The sequence below is a fragment of the Sciurus vulgaris genome, assembly GCF_902686455.1.
Source record: "Sciurus vulgaris genome assembly, chromosome: 12".
Classification (NCBI taxonomy): domain Eukaryota; kingdom Metazoa; phylum Chordata; class Mammalia; order Rodentia; family Sciuridae; genus Sciurus; species Sciurus vulgaris.
The window spans coordinates 53,516,372-53,535,425 of NC_136473.1; the positions used below are offsets into that span (position 1 = coordinate 53,516,372).

A 19,054-nucleotide genomic window follows, 5' to 3' on the forward strand; every position below is an offset into this window, starting at 1 on the left:
CTTGAATTTGGCATTCCTCCTGCCTCAGCCTCCCACCTAGCTGGGATTACAGGCATATACCATCATGCCCTGTAAGACCAGTATGTAACTTAAGGAGGCTTTAGATGTTTCATGATCTTGATTTTACAAAGGAGTTCCTGATCTTAACATTTAGTTTTCTCTTGGAGGACACAATCATTAAAATTCAGGTACTCTTGGATTATCAGTAAAACCAAAATAATATCATAATAATTATTCCATTAGCAAAAATCTCTTGATCCCTAAAAATGCTATGGATGAAATTTAAAATATATAAAGAATAATAAATTTACCTTCTAGTTGAGAAGACAAACTATTGCTTATGAGCACCATAGCTGCATAATAGAGAATATATATAGTCCTTTACTTCATGGTATAGAATGTTGCCAAAAGCTCATGTCTTTGGGAATGTTTTTCATGGTAGAGGTAGATCTTGAATCATTCATTAAAGGAAACCATGTAGATCAGCAGAAGGGAAAGGAAAAAGTTTTGTAAAGAACAATAACAATTATATATTTGGGATTAATGTGGTTTGTTTGTAGGCCCCATGAGATAGCTCTTCTGTCTTCCTACCATGGAGTGTGTCTCATAGAAATAATCAAAATAATGCTGAACTGTTAATATGGAAGATTGCAGAAGACTTGAAAGTCAGACAAAGAATATTTTAACAAAGGAGGAACAAAATGAAAATAACATTTAAAGGTTTAAAAAGGAGTTGTTAAGACTTTGGGTCTTTTTTTAAAGATCAGTTTAGATTTGTAGAAAAATTGAAGAAAATACAGAGTTTCCATATACTTCTCTCAATCAACACTCTACCCCACAGTTTTCCTGGTTATTAACATCTTGTCTCAGTGTAGTACATTTGTTACAACTGATGAACCAATAGTTATATTATTATTAACTGAATTTTCTAGTTTACATTAAAATTCAAGCATTATATTTTATATTCTATGAGTTTTAAGAAATGTATAATGACACAGATCCACCATTACAGTGCTATACGTAGTAGTTTGCATTCCTTGTGCTTCACCTGTTCATTCCTCCTTCCCTCCTCACTCAGAGGTTTTTAGTCTGTGAGGGACAGGAATGCCTAAGGGGATCCGCTGATGTCTCCTGCAGGGAGGAGGGAGGAATTGGACCACTGAGTTCTTGCTGGAGGAGGTTTTGCAGGAACCCCGTGATCTACTACCTTGAATCATGACACCTTCCAAACCTGGTCCCTACATGACCACATTCCACTGGTGTCACTCTTAAGTGACAAGAGTGTGGGCTCCCTGAGCCACTGATTCCAGAGGGCTGTGCTCTCTACTTCTTTCCTCTTTGCAGCCCATGCTCGCTGCAGCATAAAATTCTCATCATGGGGTTTGTGTCAAGAGATGCTCCCACTAGCCAAGATTGTCTCAGGTGGCTGCTGCCTGTTCATTCATTGGGGCTGAATGTCCACAAAGACCCAGAGATGTGATTATGCCCTCTGGCTCCTGGCTATAGGATTCTGAGAATTTGCTGCAAGATACAGTGCATTTCTTCCCTAAAGCCACCTTGCTGTGCAGACTTTAGGTCACTTATATATTTAATGTGTTTGTCTGCAGAGTATAGCCTTCTGCAGAAGGCTCCACCCTGTGATTATGACTCTTCCTCTTTCACCTGAACCCCCTTGAAGAGTACCCTGCCCCTGACGGAGCTACTGGACACCAAGTCCTGGGATATTGTTTCTCTCGTTTTGTTGTTTTCCCCAGTCTCTGGATTTCAGCAGGTTTGGGATTTTTTTGCTGTCAAGTTCCAGTGCTTACCCATGGCCACCCACCTCCACATGCAGTTACACACCTGTTGCGACAGTTCTATCCTATGGAGGAGCAGAGGTACCTCTGCTGGGCACCTCTATTCTGCCATCTACCAGTCCTTGTCTTTGTATTTACATTGGACTTCTTGAAGGCAATATGTAGTTAAGGACTGTTTAAAAAATATCTTCTGATATATATATCTTTAGATTGTTATATCTAGACCATTGAGGTTTAAAATAATTATTGATATAGTTAGGTTCATATCTAACATTTGTTGCTGCTCTCTTAAATGCCCTTCTTTGTTTCTTTTTTCAACCCTTTTCATGTCTTCGTTGTTTGTAATTGCTTATTTAATATGATTGCCTTTTTAAATCTTGTCTTTGTAAATCTATCAATTATACATTTTTTTTTCCTTTTTATTTTTTTTAGTGGTTGCCATAGAGTTTGAAATATGTACTTGCAAATAATCCATATTTACCTCATAGGTAGTGTAAGTCCCTGGTAACTAAATAGTCCCAATTTCTCCCTCCTGTCCTTTATAACATTGCTTTCATTAATTTCAGTTTTACATAAGGTATGATTACCACATGCACTATTGCCTCCTGATGCTGAACACTTTCATCTGAAAAATTTACATATTTAACTAAAATATTTACATCATCTCTACTTATTTCTTCTCTAATGCTCTTTCTCTATATATAGATGATAGGTTTCTGACGTATATCATTTTTCTGAAGAATGTCTTTTAACATTTCATGGAAGGCAGGTGTATTATTAACAAACTCCCTCACAGTTGTCTGAGAAAGTCTATTTTTCCTTCCCTTTTGAAGGTTCATTTTGTTGAATACAAATTCTAAGTTAGAGGGCTTTTTTTTCTTTTAACACTTTGAAAATTTCATTCTGCTCTCTTCTTGTGTTTGCATAGTTTTGGAAAAGAAGTAAGAAATCCTATATAATTCTTATTCCTCCTTCTCTATAGGTAAAGGTTTATTGTTGCCAGTAGTGGTGGTGGTGGTGTTTGTTTTGCATTTTTACTTTAGTTTCTTCTAAGATCTCTCTTTGCCTTTGATTTTCTACAGTTTGAATATGATATTCCTAGATGTAGATATTTCTGGTGTTTATCCTACTTGATGTTCTCCGAGCTTCCTGGATCTATGGTATGGTGCCTATCATTAATTTGGGAAAATTCTCAGTCATTGTTGATACAAATATTTCTTCCATCCATTTTTCTCTTTCTTCTCTTTTGTATTCCCATTATATATATATTATACCTTTTATAATTGCACTGCAGTTTTTGGATATTCTTTTCTGTCTTTTGGGAGTTTTTGTTTTTAATTTTTCTCTCTTTCTCTCTTCATTTTTGTTTGGGAATTTTCTGTTGCCAGTTCTACCAGGTTAGTAATTGTCTTCCTTGGCCATGTCTAGTCCATTGATTGGCAGTCAAAACCATTCTTCATGTCTGTTAGTGTTTTTAATTTCTAACATTTACTTATAATTCTTAAAGTTTCCATCATCACACTAACATCACCCATCTATTCTTGCATGTAGTCAACTTTTCCCATTAAAGACCTTAGCAGCCAGGTATGGTGGCACATACCTGTAGTCTCAGTGACTTAGGAGGCTGAGGCAGGAGGATCACAAGTCTGAGGCTAGCCTCAGTAACTTAGCAAGACCCTCAGCAATGTCATGAGACTCCATCTCAAAAGAAAAAGAAAAAGAAAAAAGGATTGGGGATGTAGCTCAGTGCCCCAGGGTTCAATCCCCAGTATAAAAAAGAAAGAAAGAAAAAGGATCTTAGCATATTAATCTTAATTATTTTAAAATTCTGACCTGGTAATTCTAGCATCTCTGCCATATTTAAGACTGGACTATTTCTGATGCTTATTCAGTTTCTTCAAACTGTGTTTTAAGTCCCTTAGGATGCCTTGAAACTTTTATTTGAATATCAGACATGATGTACTAGGTAACAGGAACTGAGTTAAGTACAACTTTAATGTGAAGTTTCATATTTGTATGTCCAGAAGTTAGGCTCTTTTGACTGTGTTTTGCTATACATGTCAGAGGTTAAGATTTCTTCCAGTGTCCTGGTTTTTGTTTCCTTGTAGTCTTTGAGTTTCCTTAGAGAATTCTTCTTAAACACAGTCTAAGATATGCAGTTCTTTCAGCTGAATTCCTCGGCTATAGTCTTACAAGATTAGGCCTCAGTTCTTTAGAAAGCCTGTGCCCCTCCACAAGCGCGGAGACTTTCACAAGTGCTTCTCAGTTTCCTACTTCCCTTTAAGTTAGAGGGAAGGGTGGCAGGGGACTGGAATTAGGCATTTCTTATTTCTCACATCATTTAAGTTGTAATAAAACCATCGTTCATTAGACTTTGGTAAAATGGTTTTCCTTAAGATGCCTTGTTACAGATCAGAATCTAGGCATATTTCAAAATGGCTACTTTTCCCTTCCTTAGCATAAAAGGATTTTTTTCCCCCTCTTGTCTTTAAGTGAGAACCTGGTAGAGTCCTAGAGATAAAATTCATAAAAGTGTGTATAGTGTGTGTATGTCTGTGTGTGTGGGGGGGAGGGTCCTCCTGAGACTGGTTCTCTCTGGAATGGTTAACCCTTAAACTTGTGTACATCTAGCTTTGAACATTTCATTAATTTTAGCTTGGTTTTTCCTACCCAAGCATTTGTTTCTTCTCGTAGGTTTCTGCTTAGTTTTTGCCTGTTTCTCCAATGGGACATCAGTTTTCCCTGTGACTTCAATTCTCAGATAGGTTTAAGAAAAGTTCACATTTTTAGGGTGTTCAACATTTTTTTTTAAAGATGGGATTGATGTCTTCTAAATTCATTGCCTGTAAGAATGAAAATTGGAAGTCTAAAAATGTTATTTTAATTACACCTTTGCTTTTTCTGAATAAAATAATTGAAAGGAATTCACATTTTATATATTAGTTTTTGATTATACTAGTTATGAATATTATTAGGATAAGTATTACCCCACTGATATGGAAATGATTTTGACATATTTTTTCAGAGAATAAGGTGCTATTCAAGAGCTATACTATTTTCATTTATCTGTAATTCCTTATATTATACCCTGCAAGACCAAGGAAACCCTATCACACTGCTTTACTCACAATTCACTTCCATATGGCTACCAGTTCATAATCATTGCATCTTTCTATCCCTTTATCTCCAAGTCTCCCCCATTTAGTCTGCACAAGTTATTGACATTTTATTATTAATAATATCTTACCTTATTTTCAGCAGTGTATGTCATTATTAAAAATTTCTTTGATAACTATTTTAATTAAGGCCTATAAGCCTGGATACCTTGGGAGAAAAATATTATCAGAAACTACACATTTGTGATATGGCCATCAACAGGCCTTCAGCTATACATTCCCAGTCTTCTCTTTGTTAGCTAATGTTTGGGTTACCGTTATTGTCTAAATATAATTGTAGTGTTTCAGGAAATTAAGAGAACATAAATCTTCTATATTTTATATCATTCTAGATCCTTTAGTAATCAATAAATATTATCATTTGTTTAAAAATGCTCAATCTTTTTGGTTTCTGTTTATAGGAGGAACTCTCTGGAATGAAAAATAGGGTACAAGTAGTTGTACTTGAAAATGAAAGACTCCAGCAAGAGCTGAAATTTCAAAGACAAGAGGAGACAGTGAGGGAACAAACACTTCTGGATGCATCTGTGAGAATTTTTAAAAAATCATAAATTTTATTTTAGAATGTTCTCTTCTACCCTCCACCTTAGCCTTCTTCCCTGCTTAGATTCTTTCCTTGAAGTTTGGCCAAAGTTCTATACTGGTATTTGCTTGATGTCTCAAAAATTAGAATTTACTGAGATGGAAGGTATCCTCAAATGAAAAAATGTAGCAGTGCCTAATATTTACTCTAGTTCTTCTTTGAGCATACCATTTATGCTTTTTCCATATGGAAAGAGTGGATCTAAAAGCAGAAAGTATGTTATATAGGAAGGACTTTGTTAAATCTAGAAACTGTTCATAATCTGACCTTAGATCTTTATTGGATTACCGTGAATTTTTCTTGAGCTCTAAAATCTAAGAAATCTACTTAACAATATGGTATTATTAATTAAGGGTCCAAGAATCAAAATTATTCTTTCCATCATCACTTAGGAACCACATATTTAGCAAGTAGTTTTATAGGACTTTGCCTAACTTAACTTCATGGGTATTTCCTTTATTGATAATTTGAGAAAATTTACCTTTATTAAGAGTTGAGAATTCAGTTTTCTGGGTTCTATCCCCTGAGATTCTGATAGTTGGTCCTGTTGGGTCTTAGGAATATGAATTTTTATCAAGTTACCTAAATGATTCTAATATCAATGACCCACAGTTTAAAGAACAATGGATCAGATGATTTCTATACTTCTGTGACAAAAGTCTTATGATATTTAATGTTTAAAAATTAATATCTCCTTATGACTTAGAGGTACATTTGCACTAAAAATGTTTTTCACTCTTTTGTTTTAGAACATAGTCACTGCTTGTTCTGGTTTTTGAGACAATTTCAACTTTTCATGGGGGAGTTTTAATGCTTGCCTGTTTCAGCTTTGATGGTTTTGACTTAGTTGTCATTTGTAAATCAGTTCTGTTAAGAGAAAAAATGAGAGGCTTGATGTTTTACCTACGTATTCTTTTGTTTTTGAAATTTTATTTTGTTTTTTGGTATTTCATTTCTAATCCTTCAGATGTATATGTTAGAATTTGCTCTGGAGAAATATCTGATTATGTTAATTCTGAAAAATGAAGTAGACTGCTTACTATTTTAGTTAGTACTTTTTAAATTTGTTCTGTTTAGTTATACATGACAGAATGCATTTCAATTTATTGTACACAAATGGAGCACAACTTTTTATTTCTCTGGTTGCACATGATGTCTAGTCATACCATTCGTGCAATCATACATGTACAGGGTAATGATGTCTGTTTTCACCATCTTTCTCACTCACTGCCTCCTCCTCTTCTCTCATTTCCATCTGTACAATCCAAAGTTCTTCCATTCTATCCTTACCCACCCCCCTGTTATGTATCAGCATCTCCTTATCAGAGAAAACATTTGACCTTTGATTTTTTGGGATTGTCTTTTCTCACTTAGCATGATATTATTCTCCAACTCCATCCATTTACCTGAAATGCCATAATTTTATTCTTCTTTAAGGCTGAGTAGTATTCCATTGTGTATATATCATAGTTTCTTTATCCATTCATCTCTGGAAGGGCATCTAAGTTGTTTACACAATTTAGTTATTGTGAATTGAGCTGCTGTAAACATTGATGTGACTGTGTCACTATAGTATGCAGATTTGAAGTCCTTTGGGTATAAACCAAGGAGTGGGATAGCTGGGTCAAATGGTGGTTCCATTCCGAGTTTTCTAAGGAATCTCCATACTGTTTCCCAGAGTGGTTGCACCAATTTGCAATCCCACCAGCAATATAGGAGTGTGCCTTTTTCCCCACATCCTCGCCAACACTTATGTTGCTTGTATTCTTCCTAATTGCCATTCTAATTTGAGTGAGATGAAATCTTAGTTTTTATTTACATTTCATAATTACTAGAGATTTTGAACATTTTTTCATATATTTGTTGATCAATTGTATATCTTCTATGAAGTGTCTGCTCAGTTCCTTAGCCCACTTATTGATTGGGTTATTTGTATTTTTGGTGTTAAGTTTTTTGAGCTCTTTATCAATTGTGGAGATTAGTGCTCTATCTGAAGTATGTGTGGTAAAGATTTTCTCCCTCTCTGTAGGCTCTCTCTTCACATTATTGTTTCCTTTGCTAAGAATACTTTTTAGTTTGAATCCATTCCATTTATTAATTCTTGATTTTATTTCTTGTCCTTTGGGAGTCTTAAGAATTCTGATCCTAAGCCAATATGATGAAGATTTGGGCCTACTTTTTCTTCTGTTTTGTTCAGGGTCTCTGGTCTAATTCCTAGGTCTTTGATTCATTTTGAGTTGAGTTTTGTGCAGGATAAGAGATAAGGGTTCAATTTCATTTACTGCATTTGGATTTCCAATTTTCCCAGCACCATTTGTTGAAGAGGCTATCTTTTCAACTCAGTATCATTAATAATAATATTAAATAGTCAGTTCATATTAGTATTGTTTCTGCAATTATATTTAAGTGTGTGAACAGTTATTTTTCCCTCACTACTTAACTCTTCTGAAGATTTATAAAATTGCTAATATTAGTGTTAAAATATTCCATCTTAGTTGCTTACTATTTTAATATCAATTTGAAAAAGATATCACCACACAAAAAGAACTTAGAAGTAGCTCATATAAAATATAAATGTATTCTTTTGCTTTCCTTCTAAATATGTAGTCACTTACCAGGCAATGAGTCAATTATTCATAGTCTTCAATATTTATATAATGGCAAAGAAAGGGAAGTGTACTGAGAAAGGAAATTAGGCAGACCAGTGAATCAGAAGACAAGAGAAGTGAGTAATGCAAAAGGGGAAGGAAATGATGGTGAAAGAACACATGCCTTTCAGTGTAAGCAAAGACGATTTGCTAAAGAAAACTAGAGTCATAATTACAGAACAGGCAAGGTTATAAAGGAATTTTGTCGTCGTCTTTAAACATTCTCACAAACCAATATGTAAAGCAAATATTAAAATGATTATTACAGATGTATGTAGTAACCTCCATATCTATTTTAATACCATACTTTTGTGCTATTTATTGTTATAAAATTGTTACACTACTTTTCACTTGTGTGGATGAATTGAGGTATTTCAGCAATGTATGTGTGGTATTGCCCTGGGAGTTTTAATATTAATAATACTTTTTAGAATTGCTTAAATGTAAACAGATCAAGAAATATTATCTTCTTTGGCAGGGAGGAAAACTTTATTAATAAGTGAATTAAAATGTTGATGCTAGGTTTTTCCAACACAATTGGCTGATTTGGCTATTGATTTTCAGTGTTTGATACTGCCTTCTTTTGAAAAATAATTCAGTTACATATTAATAACTAATATCTAATGATCACTACATTATTATAATGTGCTGGCCATTGTATCAAGCACTTTATGTGATTTTATTTTCACAACAGTCACACAAGGCAGGTGCTATTTTATTTTCAGAGGATAAGATTAAAGTATGCAGTGGTTAAGTAAGTAGCTGATCTAATGTTAGAGTTATGAAATAGAAAAGCAAGGATTTAAACCCAGGACTTTCTAATTTCTAAAATTCATTTAGTTAACACCCAATTGTGCTACTTTTCTATATAATTTTGAACCAAACCATTTTTGTTTGTAGAAACTAGAAGTTTCTCCTTTTCAGGGTCTCTTACTTTTTGTCTTTAGACTTGAGTGGTAGCCAAGACTTAGCTTTTGACCTAGTTTATGACCTAGATGCTGAAGAAGTAATATCTAGTAAATAATACTAAAACTATTTAAAGTATTTTATTTCTACTTTTGTTTTCCTTCATTTTTTACTCTCATAAACTTTCTCTTCCTGGAAAACTTTCTCTAGAGTTCCAAAATTATAATGATATTAAAATATGTTATTTATTAGAAATTTTGGCATCTGTACTCAAAGATCTAGCAGTTTTTTTAATGGAAATTTTCTGAGACATTTTTTTCTATGTTTGTTATCTCCTCCAATATCAACACTCCCCTCAATTAAGAAATAAAAGGTTTTAAATGATGTTCAGGGATTTAATATATGGAGATGTTTTTAAATCTTGGTTAAATATCATTCAAGTTTTTAAAATATTTATGTTAGTTTAATTCGACAAATGATTATTGAATTCTTGCTAAGGGCCAAAGGATTTGGTACTCATATATTGCAATGCTATATCATGCCAGAATGTGGTAAACTGCATTCTTACAGAGTAACATTCTAAGATTCTATTCCATATTCCTCTGGAAGTTCATTTTAGTGTAGACATTTGCATAGCACCTACTATGTTCAGACACTGTCCTAAGGGCTTGGAAGACAAAAAATGGACACAACTAAATTTTAGCTCTGAGGAATTTATAGCCTAATGAGGGATACAAACACCAAACAGATAATTTCAATTTAATAAGGTGAGTACTAAGCTAGAGGCGTGCTTGGGGAACTATGCCAAAACAGAGGAAGGATATTAAGAGGAAAACATAAATTTAAAGGTTTTCTGCAAAAGTTTAGCCATAGTGTGATATCTAAATGAGAAAGGCATAGAATGGAAGAGGGAACCTCATGAGAAAAGTTACAGATGTGGGAAGAAGCCTGGTGCGTGCAGAGGAGTTCATAGGAAATTCACAAGTACTAATGGTAAAGGTAAAAGGTGATGCATGAACAGAAGATGAAGTTAGAAAATCAAATAAGGGTCTTGTGCATAGTATAGCATGTCATGCTATTGAGCTTATACTCGATTCTGTAGATAAGGCCAACTCTCTGAAGATTTGACTGCATTCAAAGTTGTTTTTGAGATCAATGAAGGAAGGAAGGAGAGCAGCACTTATTCCCTATGGAGAAATGGGAGGAAGCATGTGGACCACAGATTGCTTGCTCATGTTATAAAATACCATCATTCTTCGGAAATAAGTGCTGGTCTTAAGAATACTTTTTTCTTCTGGAGATAGCTTTTAAAAACTTGAATGGTATTCTCAGATAAATTTCTCAGATCTCTGTGTTGCTAATTTAATTAAATGTTAGAGAGGGGCAGACGTTTTAAACTTTTGATGGTATGCTAGATATAATCCACAAATATGTTTCATGAGTTTGGTAAACTTTGAGTTTATATTTAACAATGTTTCAAATGAAGAACCAGAATCTGGCTAATCTTTTAAAAGAAAATCTGAAGATTTTCTGGTAATATGAATTTTGATTCCCATATGGCAGAGGTTGAGTGGGACTTGTAATGGCTGTGTTCTTTGCATGGGACACATTTCGATGATTTATCATCATCCCTACCACTCCTTTTTGAATCCCTGACACGCAGACTGCATATCACTTTTGTTTATAACCACATGTGCATTCTTTTTCTTTTGAGGATTTTTTTTTAAAGAGATATGAGCATAATGGCTTGGGGTACAAAATGAAAATATATATATATTTTAGTTTTTCTCCTTGTAACATATTTGACACTAAATGTTTGGGATTTTTTTCTCTACACCAGATCATTCTCCATTTTTGTGGTTACCAACTAGGTGTCCAGTACCTCAATTAAATTCTGACCCTAGCTCCCAAGAGGTCTTATCATACCCATAGGTATTTTCATACCCATAGGTTAAGGGCTCTATCCCACAAGAGTACCCATATTTCAGAAGCCAATCACAAGTAGTGGATCTCTAGATTATCTATAATTCTCTCTGCCCTCTTCCTCATGTTTGATATTCATTATAATAGCTTAAATATCTTAATGAACACTTTACTTGTTATTACTAGTTTATTATATAGGATATAACAAAAGATTCAAATGAACAACCAGATGAAGAAGTATGTAAGACAAGGTCCAGAATGGCCCCAAGTGCAGGAATGTCTGTCCCCATGGAGTTGGGGTGTGCCACCCTCTTGGCACACATGTATTAATCAACCTAGAAATTCTCTGAATCCCATATGTAGGATTTTATGGAAGCTTATTATATAGGTATGATTGATCACATCATTGACCATTGGTGATTAAATCAGTCTTACTCTCCTCATAGATCTGGGTTGGGGCTAAAAGTTCCAGCCCTCTAATCCCGTCTTGGTCTTTCAGGTGACCAGCCCCCATCCTAAAACTATCTAGGGACCCCAGCCACCAATCATCTCATTAGCATACAAATACTTTTACTATTTGGGGGATACTAAAGGTCTTAGATGCTTTTATTCAGCAACCAGAGCCTAAAACCAAATATATCAAAAGATGCTCCTACCACTCCATCACTCAGACAATTATGAGAATTTTCAGAATTCTGTGTCAAGAACCAGGTCAGATCAAATATATATTTCTTACTATGACAGGCATAGACTCTGGAGCTAGCTTGCCAAGGTTCAGATCCTGGTTTGCCACTTATTAGCTGTTTTCTATCTCAGTGACCATTAACAAGTCATATGAAACCCATAAAATTGTGTCTGACATGTAGTGAACACCACATGGGTTTGCAATAATTATTGTTATTAGCCATGCATCTGTGAAGTATGGAAAATTAACAAACCCAGAGAGGTCTATATGTTTCAAGAGTATATGTCTTCTGATAAGTGAGGGATAATTCCATTTGCTAAATATACTGACATCTTGGTCTCTTTGCTCACATTTAGATTATTGCCAATACCTATAGGATTTTGACTTTGTAACACCTTTTGTGGAATATGAACCTAATAGCTTGAAGAGGTTAGACGATTCTTGACTTGTAGTTTAAAAGCATGTTTTCCCCTTTTCATCATGAATATGTATCAATATTTATAAAGTATATATGCTTACTTAAAGTTGAATGCCAATTGCAATTATTGACACATTTTATTTTAGGGAAACATGCAGAATTCTTGGGTTGCAACAGGTGATGATTCCAGGGTGAATGAAGCTGCCAAGAGACCGTTTTCCCATGGTGATGCAGATATTGGCAAAGCTGCAACTGTTGGAGAGGCTGAAAAATGGAGGCTAGAACTGGTGAGTATTTAGGTGCTTTTCTCTTATTTATTTGCTTTTGTTTTTCCTTTTTGTACTTTTGAAAAAAATTTAAATTTGTCATTTAAACACTTTTTAATACCATTTTCTGCATTAAATACATTCACAATGTTGCACAACCATGAGTACTATCCATTTCCAGAACTTTTTCATCATCTCAAACAAAAACTCTGTGCCCCATTTCCCTCTTCCTCCCTATAGTCTTCTGTCTTTATGAATTTGCCTATTCTGTGTATCTCACATTTGTGAAATCAAACAACATTTATTTTTTGTGTTTGGCTTATTTCATTTAGCATAATTTTTTCAAGGTTCGTTAATATTGTAACATGTATCAGAATTTCACTTCTTTTTAAGTTTGCCTATTTCATTATATGTGTGTACCACACTTTGTTTTGCTTCCACCTTTTGGCTATTGTGAATAATTTTGTTATGAACAGTGATGTATAAACATCTTTTCAAGTCCCTACTTTTAATTCTTGTGAGTATATACCCAAAATGAGCTTTTTGGATCATACAATAATTCTTTTTCATTCTGTTTTTCAGACGATAATTTGATATTGTCCTGTCTTCAAATTAAAGAATTTTTTTTGCTTGCTCACATCTGCTCCTGAACCCCTCTAATGATTTTTTCAAGTCAGTTATTGTACTTTTTCTGCTCCAGAGTTTCCATGTGATTTCTTATTATATTTCGTTTTCCTGATTTCCTTTAGTTTTGTCCATGTTTTTCTCTTTTCTCTTTGAGTGTACTTAAAACATTTTAAAGCCTTTACCTGGCAAGTCTGCTATCTATGGTTTCTTAAGCATAGTTTTGTCAGTTTATCTTGTTCATAACCTTACATTCCCTTCTAACTATCACCCTACATCTTTGCTCTCCTTCACAACCAAATTTCTCCAAACAGTTGTCTGTATTCATATCTCTATTCCATATTTTCCTTCTTGTTTCAACATGCTTCAATTGAACTTCAGTTCCTGATTGTCCTTTCAGTCTCGTCTTTTTTCCCCCCCAGTTCTGGGGATTGAACCCAGAGTTGCTTACCACTAAGCAGCATTTTTTGAGACAGGGTCTTACTAAGGCTGGTCTTGAATTTGAGATCTTCAGCCTCCTGAGCTGCTGGGATTACAGTGTCACACCACATCTAGCTCAGTCTGCTCTTCTTAAGTTTGTCAATGACCTATCATACAGCAGCTTTCTATAATATGTACATTAGTGGATAAGGCCCTCTTGTTCATGTTGACATATTCAGTAAAGTGCACAAAACAAAGATTAGATGTATCTCTAAAAGAACATGCATGTGTTTTTTCTCTAGACTAAAATGTATAACATTATCATGTTCCATAGTCTTTGTATCCCTTCCCAATCACTGTTCTTTCATTCCCTTAAAGCTAATAACTATCCTGATTTTTATGAAAACTTTGCAGGCATGTATCCTAAACATTCTTTTTGAATTATGTCTTTAAAATATAAGTGGAATCATATAATAGTATGTATTTTGTGTGTCTACATTCTTTTATTCACTTGTATTTGTTACATTCATTGGTTATTGCTTGTGGTAGAAGTTTATGCATTTTCATTGATGGGTTTTCTGTATGCATACCATAGCTTATTTATTCATCCACTGTTTATGTTTGTGTTATTTCAAGTTTGGAGCCAATGTGAACATTGATGCAGTGAACATTCTTTTTTATGTCTACTGGTGTGTATTGCATACATTTGTATTGTGTATATTCTTTGGTGGAATGGAATGCTTGATCTTAGAATATGTCCTTAAATAGGTAATGACAACTTTTCAAGGTAGTTTTTATCAGTTTACATTCCTGCCAGAGCATATGATCGATACTGTTGCCCCATGTCCTTGCAACATGTAGTTTTGTCTATTTTTCTAATGGATTTGTAGTGCTATCATGTGATTTTTGTTTGCATTTTTCCTGATTCCTAATGTGTTTGAATATCTTTTCATATGTTTCTTGGGCATTTGATATCCTCTTTTGTGAATGCCTGTTCAAATATTCTGTTCATTTTTATTTAGGTATCTGACATGTTGATTTTGGGGGTTCTTTATATATTCTGGGTACAAGTTCTTTATCAGGACATATAATACAATACATATACAAATATATTTATATTTATGTTATAAGTATATAGTGCCACTCAGTGACTTGTCTTATAATTCTCATGATAGTTTACTTGCTTCCTTGGTTTCATTACTAGAATTTCAGTTACAATTCCTTGATTGTGTAGCATTTTTGTGTCCTATTTAAAATGTGTTTTCCTATCCCAAAATCATGATGATGTTCTAAATTATCTTCCAAGAAATGTAGTTTTGCTTTTTATATTTAGATTTACCGTCTACCTAGAATCAATTTTTGTATATGATTTGAGGTATAAGGGTCAGATTTTGTTCTTTTTTCCTATGTTTATCTATATATATCCAAGTGCCATTTGTTGGAAAGATAACCCTCTGCCTTTGTCATAAATTAGTTGTGGGTCTGTTTCTGAATCTGTTTTCTTTAATTGTACTCATACAGTACCATCTTGATTGTTCTACTAGACCATTACTTCTAGAACATCATACTTTGTCCTTAAGAATGTCTTGACTCTTCTTGGTCTTTTGCATTTCCCTAATACATTTTGAAATTACTAAATTACAAAATGTCATTGTGGGATTTTGATTTTAAATAGCATTTAAATTATAGATCATTCAAGAATTAAGATCTTTATGATATTCTATCATTTAATCCATGTAAACTGGATATCACACTTTAAGTCATCCTAATGTCAATAATCTTTTGTAGTTTTCTGAGTAAAAATGTTAAAATAATGCTTCGTTCCTTTTTTAGGGTTGGGGGGACGGGAGGCTGGGATCGAACCTAGGATTGCTTTACCACCAAGCTACATCCCCAGTCATTTTTACTTTTTTATTTTTTTGATTATAGATGGACATGATACTATTTACTTATTTATTTTTATGTTGTGCCAAGGATTGAACCAGTGCCTCACACATGTTAGTCAAGCACTCTACCACTGAGCTACAACTCCAGCCTGCATTTTTATTTTTGAGACAGGGTTTTACTACATTGTTAAGACTCTTGCCATGTTGCTAAGGCTTGCAATCCTCCTGCCTCAGCCTTCTGAGTCACTGGGATTACAGGCATGCACCACCATGCCCAACTTCTTGTATATCATTCTTTAGAACTATTCCTAGCTTGTTATTTTTAATGCTATCATGAATGACATGTTTTTTGAATTTTAATTTTCTAACTCATTACTGGTATAGAGAAGAACATATGATTTTTGTATTTTGACTAAACCCCACTTCTTTTAACTAGAATTAACATGATTTATTTATTTTTTTCTATTCTTTTACTTTTAACCTGATTGTACCTTTATATTTGAAGTGGATTTCTTTTCAAAAACACATGTTGAGTTTTGCTTTTTCATCTATTCTGAAAATATTTGCATTTTAAATTGCGTCTACATGATTGACATTTAATGTGATTATATAGTTTAACTAAATGTAATCAGCTTGCTATTTGACTTTTTTTGAGTTAAGCTTTTCCCTTCTTTTGAGTTAATTATTTGTATGATATCCCTTTATCTTCTTTAATTGATCTGATACTCTTTAGCACCAGCATTCACTTGGTTTCTGAATTCAGAAACCTGAGATTATTTTAAGTGTCTCTTTCACTCCCATGTCAAATATGTCAATTTAAATCTTAAATACCTCATACAAATCTTTCTTTTTTTTTCTTTTTTTTAATTTGTTCTAATTGGTTATACATGACAGTATGCATTTTGACATATCATACATAAATTAAATATAACTTCTCCGTCTGGTTGTACATGATGTAGAATCACACCTGTTATATAATCATATATATCAGATACAAATAATGTCTGATTCATTCTACTCTCCTTCCTTCCCCCATACCCTCTTCCCCTTCCTTCACTCCTTCCTGCCTAATCCAAACTACCTCTATTATTCCCTAGCCCCACACATGTTAATATGAGTTAGCATTTGCCTCAGGGAAAACATTTGGTCTTTAATTTGGGGGGATTGGCTTATTTCACTGTGCATGATATTCTCCAGCTCCGTCCATTTACCTGCAAGTGCCATAATTTCATTCTTCTTTAAGGCTGAGTAATATTCCAATGTGTATATATGCCACATTTTCTTTATCCATTCATCTGTTAACTTTATTTGTTGACTTTCTATTCTTTTAATGAATGAGCTCAGTGCAATGAACTTTCCTCTTAGTACTGCCTTCATACTGTCCCAGATATTTTGATATATTGTACTGGTGTGCTCATTTACCTCCAAGTATTTTTTTATTTCATCCCTGATTTCTTCTGCCATCCATTCATCATTCAATAGTTTATTATTTAGTCTCCAGGTGTTGAAGTAGCTTCTATTTTTTATCACTGATTTCTAATTTAATTCCATTATCATCTGATAGAATGCAGGGTGGTATCTCTGTTTTTTGTATTCGCTAAGAGTTGCTTTGTGGCATAAGATATGGTCTGTTTTAGAGAAGGATCCATGTGTTGCTGAGAAGAAAGTGTATTCACTCATTGTTGGATGAAATTTTCTAGTCCAAATCATTGATTGTATTATTTAGTTCAATAATTTGTTTAGTTTTTGCTTGGAAGATCTACTCAGTAGTGTGAGAGGTGTATTAAAGTCAACCAGTACTATTTTGGTGTGGTCTATTTGATTCTTGAAATTGAAAAGGGTTTGATGTATGTAGATGCTCCATTGTTTGGGGCATAAATATTTACAATTGTTATTGTATTATTCCCTTAAGTAGTCTGAAATGTCATTCTTTGCCCCTTTTGACTAACTTTGGTTTGAAGTCCACTTTATCTGATATGAGGATAGAAACCCCTGCTTGTTTACACAATCCATGTGAGTAATACATTTTCTCCCATCCCTTCACCTTCAGTCTGTGGAAATCTTTGCCTATGAGGTAAGCTCTTGAAGACAGCATATTGTTGGGTCTTTTTTTAAAAGTTCATTCTGCCAGTCTGTGTTTTTTGATTGATGAGTTTAGGCCATTAACATTCAGAGTTATTATTGAGATATGATTTATATTCCCATTCATTTTGGTTTTTAATTTGACTTAGTTTCTCCTTTGATTGTCTTTTCCTTTAGTGTAGCTCCTTTCTTTACTGGTTTCACTTTTTTTTTTTTCGTTGCCTCCTCATGGATATTTTGCTGAGAATGTTCTGTAGTGCAGGCTTCCTAGTTGTGAATTCTTTTAACTTTTGTTTATCATGGAAGGTTTTTATTTCATCTTCAAATCTGTATCTTAATTTTGCTGGATATAAAATTTTTGGTTCACATCCATTTTCTTCCAGAGGTTGGTATATGTTGTTCCAAGGCCTCCTTGAATGATTTGGAAAAAGACAACTCCCAGGACAGAGAAATGACAATCCCCAAAACTGTCTGACTGGAGGAAACAGAGGAGGAAGGCAATCATTAATCCTCTCCCAGTAAATGCTTTCCAATAACAGTGGACTCAAGGGGAAAAAAACACACTTTCATCCCTTCCCAGGTTCATCCCCAGCATCTTCACCAAAAGCGAACATTCATCCCTTCCCAACCACAATAGGTCTTGAAGGGAGGAGGCAGGTAGTGAAATGCTGGGCCCTGGATTTTTACCTTTTCCCATTGCTGATGAGTCCTTGAAGGAGAAGAGCAAATAGTGAAGTTCTGGGTTACAATGGATCCCAGAGGAAGAAGATAAGCAGTGAACACTGAGTTCTGAGCTTTCCCAGTGACCCTGAGTTTGGGACTTTTTACAGCTTCTTTTCTGACTGTCCAAATCAACATGTCCTGCTTTGTCTCCAATAATTAAACCACCTTCATTGTACGCTATAAAACTCTTAGCCCCTCTAACTGGCAGCCATTTTCCTACCCAGAAAATGAGCTCCTCCACCCCTGCCGATTCCAGTGCCTAAATGATTGACTCCACTGCGGAATAAAGAAAAACTTGCTAATCTTTTTGAGGTCTGCTTCTGTCCCAGTTATTTGTGTTTTCATAATAGTGCCAAAATAGTGCTTTGAGGATATGAGTTGAGAAATCAGCTGAGATCTGAATTGGTTCCCCTTATATGTAATCGGATACTTTTTTTCTTGCAGCCTTTCAAATTCTATCTTCATTCAGTATGCTAGGCATTTTCATTATAATGTGCCTCGGTGGGGGTATATTGTAATTTTGTACATTTGAGATCCCCTCAGCTTCTTGTATTTGATTTTCCATTTCATTCTTCATGTTTAAGAAATTTTCTGATATTATTTCATTGAAAAGATTGTGCATTCCTTTGGTTTGTGTCTCCACACCTTCCTCTTTCCCAGTAAATCTTAAATTTGGTCTTTTCATGTTATCCCATAATTCTTGGAAGTTCTGTTTGTGGTTTCTTACCATCTCTGTGTGGTCAGCATTATTTTCAAGATTACATATTTTGTCTGCAAAGTTCTGTCTTCCAAGTGATCTAGTCTATTGGTGATACTTTCCATTGCATTTTTAACTTGATTTATTGATTTCTTCAGTTGAAGGATTTTTGCTTGATTTCTTTTCATAGTCTCTCTTTATTGAAGTGATCTTTCTCCTCC

General features: G+C 34.3%; 1 protein-coding gene across 4 annotated transcripts in view; it reads left to right on the forward strand.

Moving 5' to 3' along the window:
* The window catches only part of SDCCAG8 (SHH signaling and ciliogenesis regulator SDCCAG8), a 249,952-nt gene that overhangs the window by 16,580 nt on the left and 214,318 nt on the right, over positions 1-19,054 (forward strand). For all 4 annotated transcript variants that reach the window (XR_013758046.1, XM_079106102.1, XM_079106103.1 and 1 more), the window contains exons 5-6: positions 5,374-5,469; positions 12,282-12,422. Coding sequence is in view for 3 of the 4 variants with exons in the window: in XM_079106102.1 (XP_078962228.1) it covers positions 5,374-5,469; positions 12,282-12,422 (237 nt within the window). In the remaining variant the exon portion in view is untranslated. The remainder of the gene's footprint in view (positions 1-5,373; positions 5,470-12,281; positions 12,423-19,054) is intronic.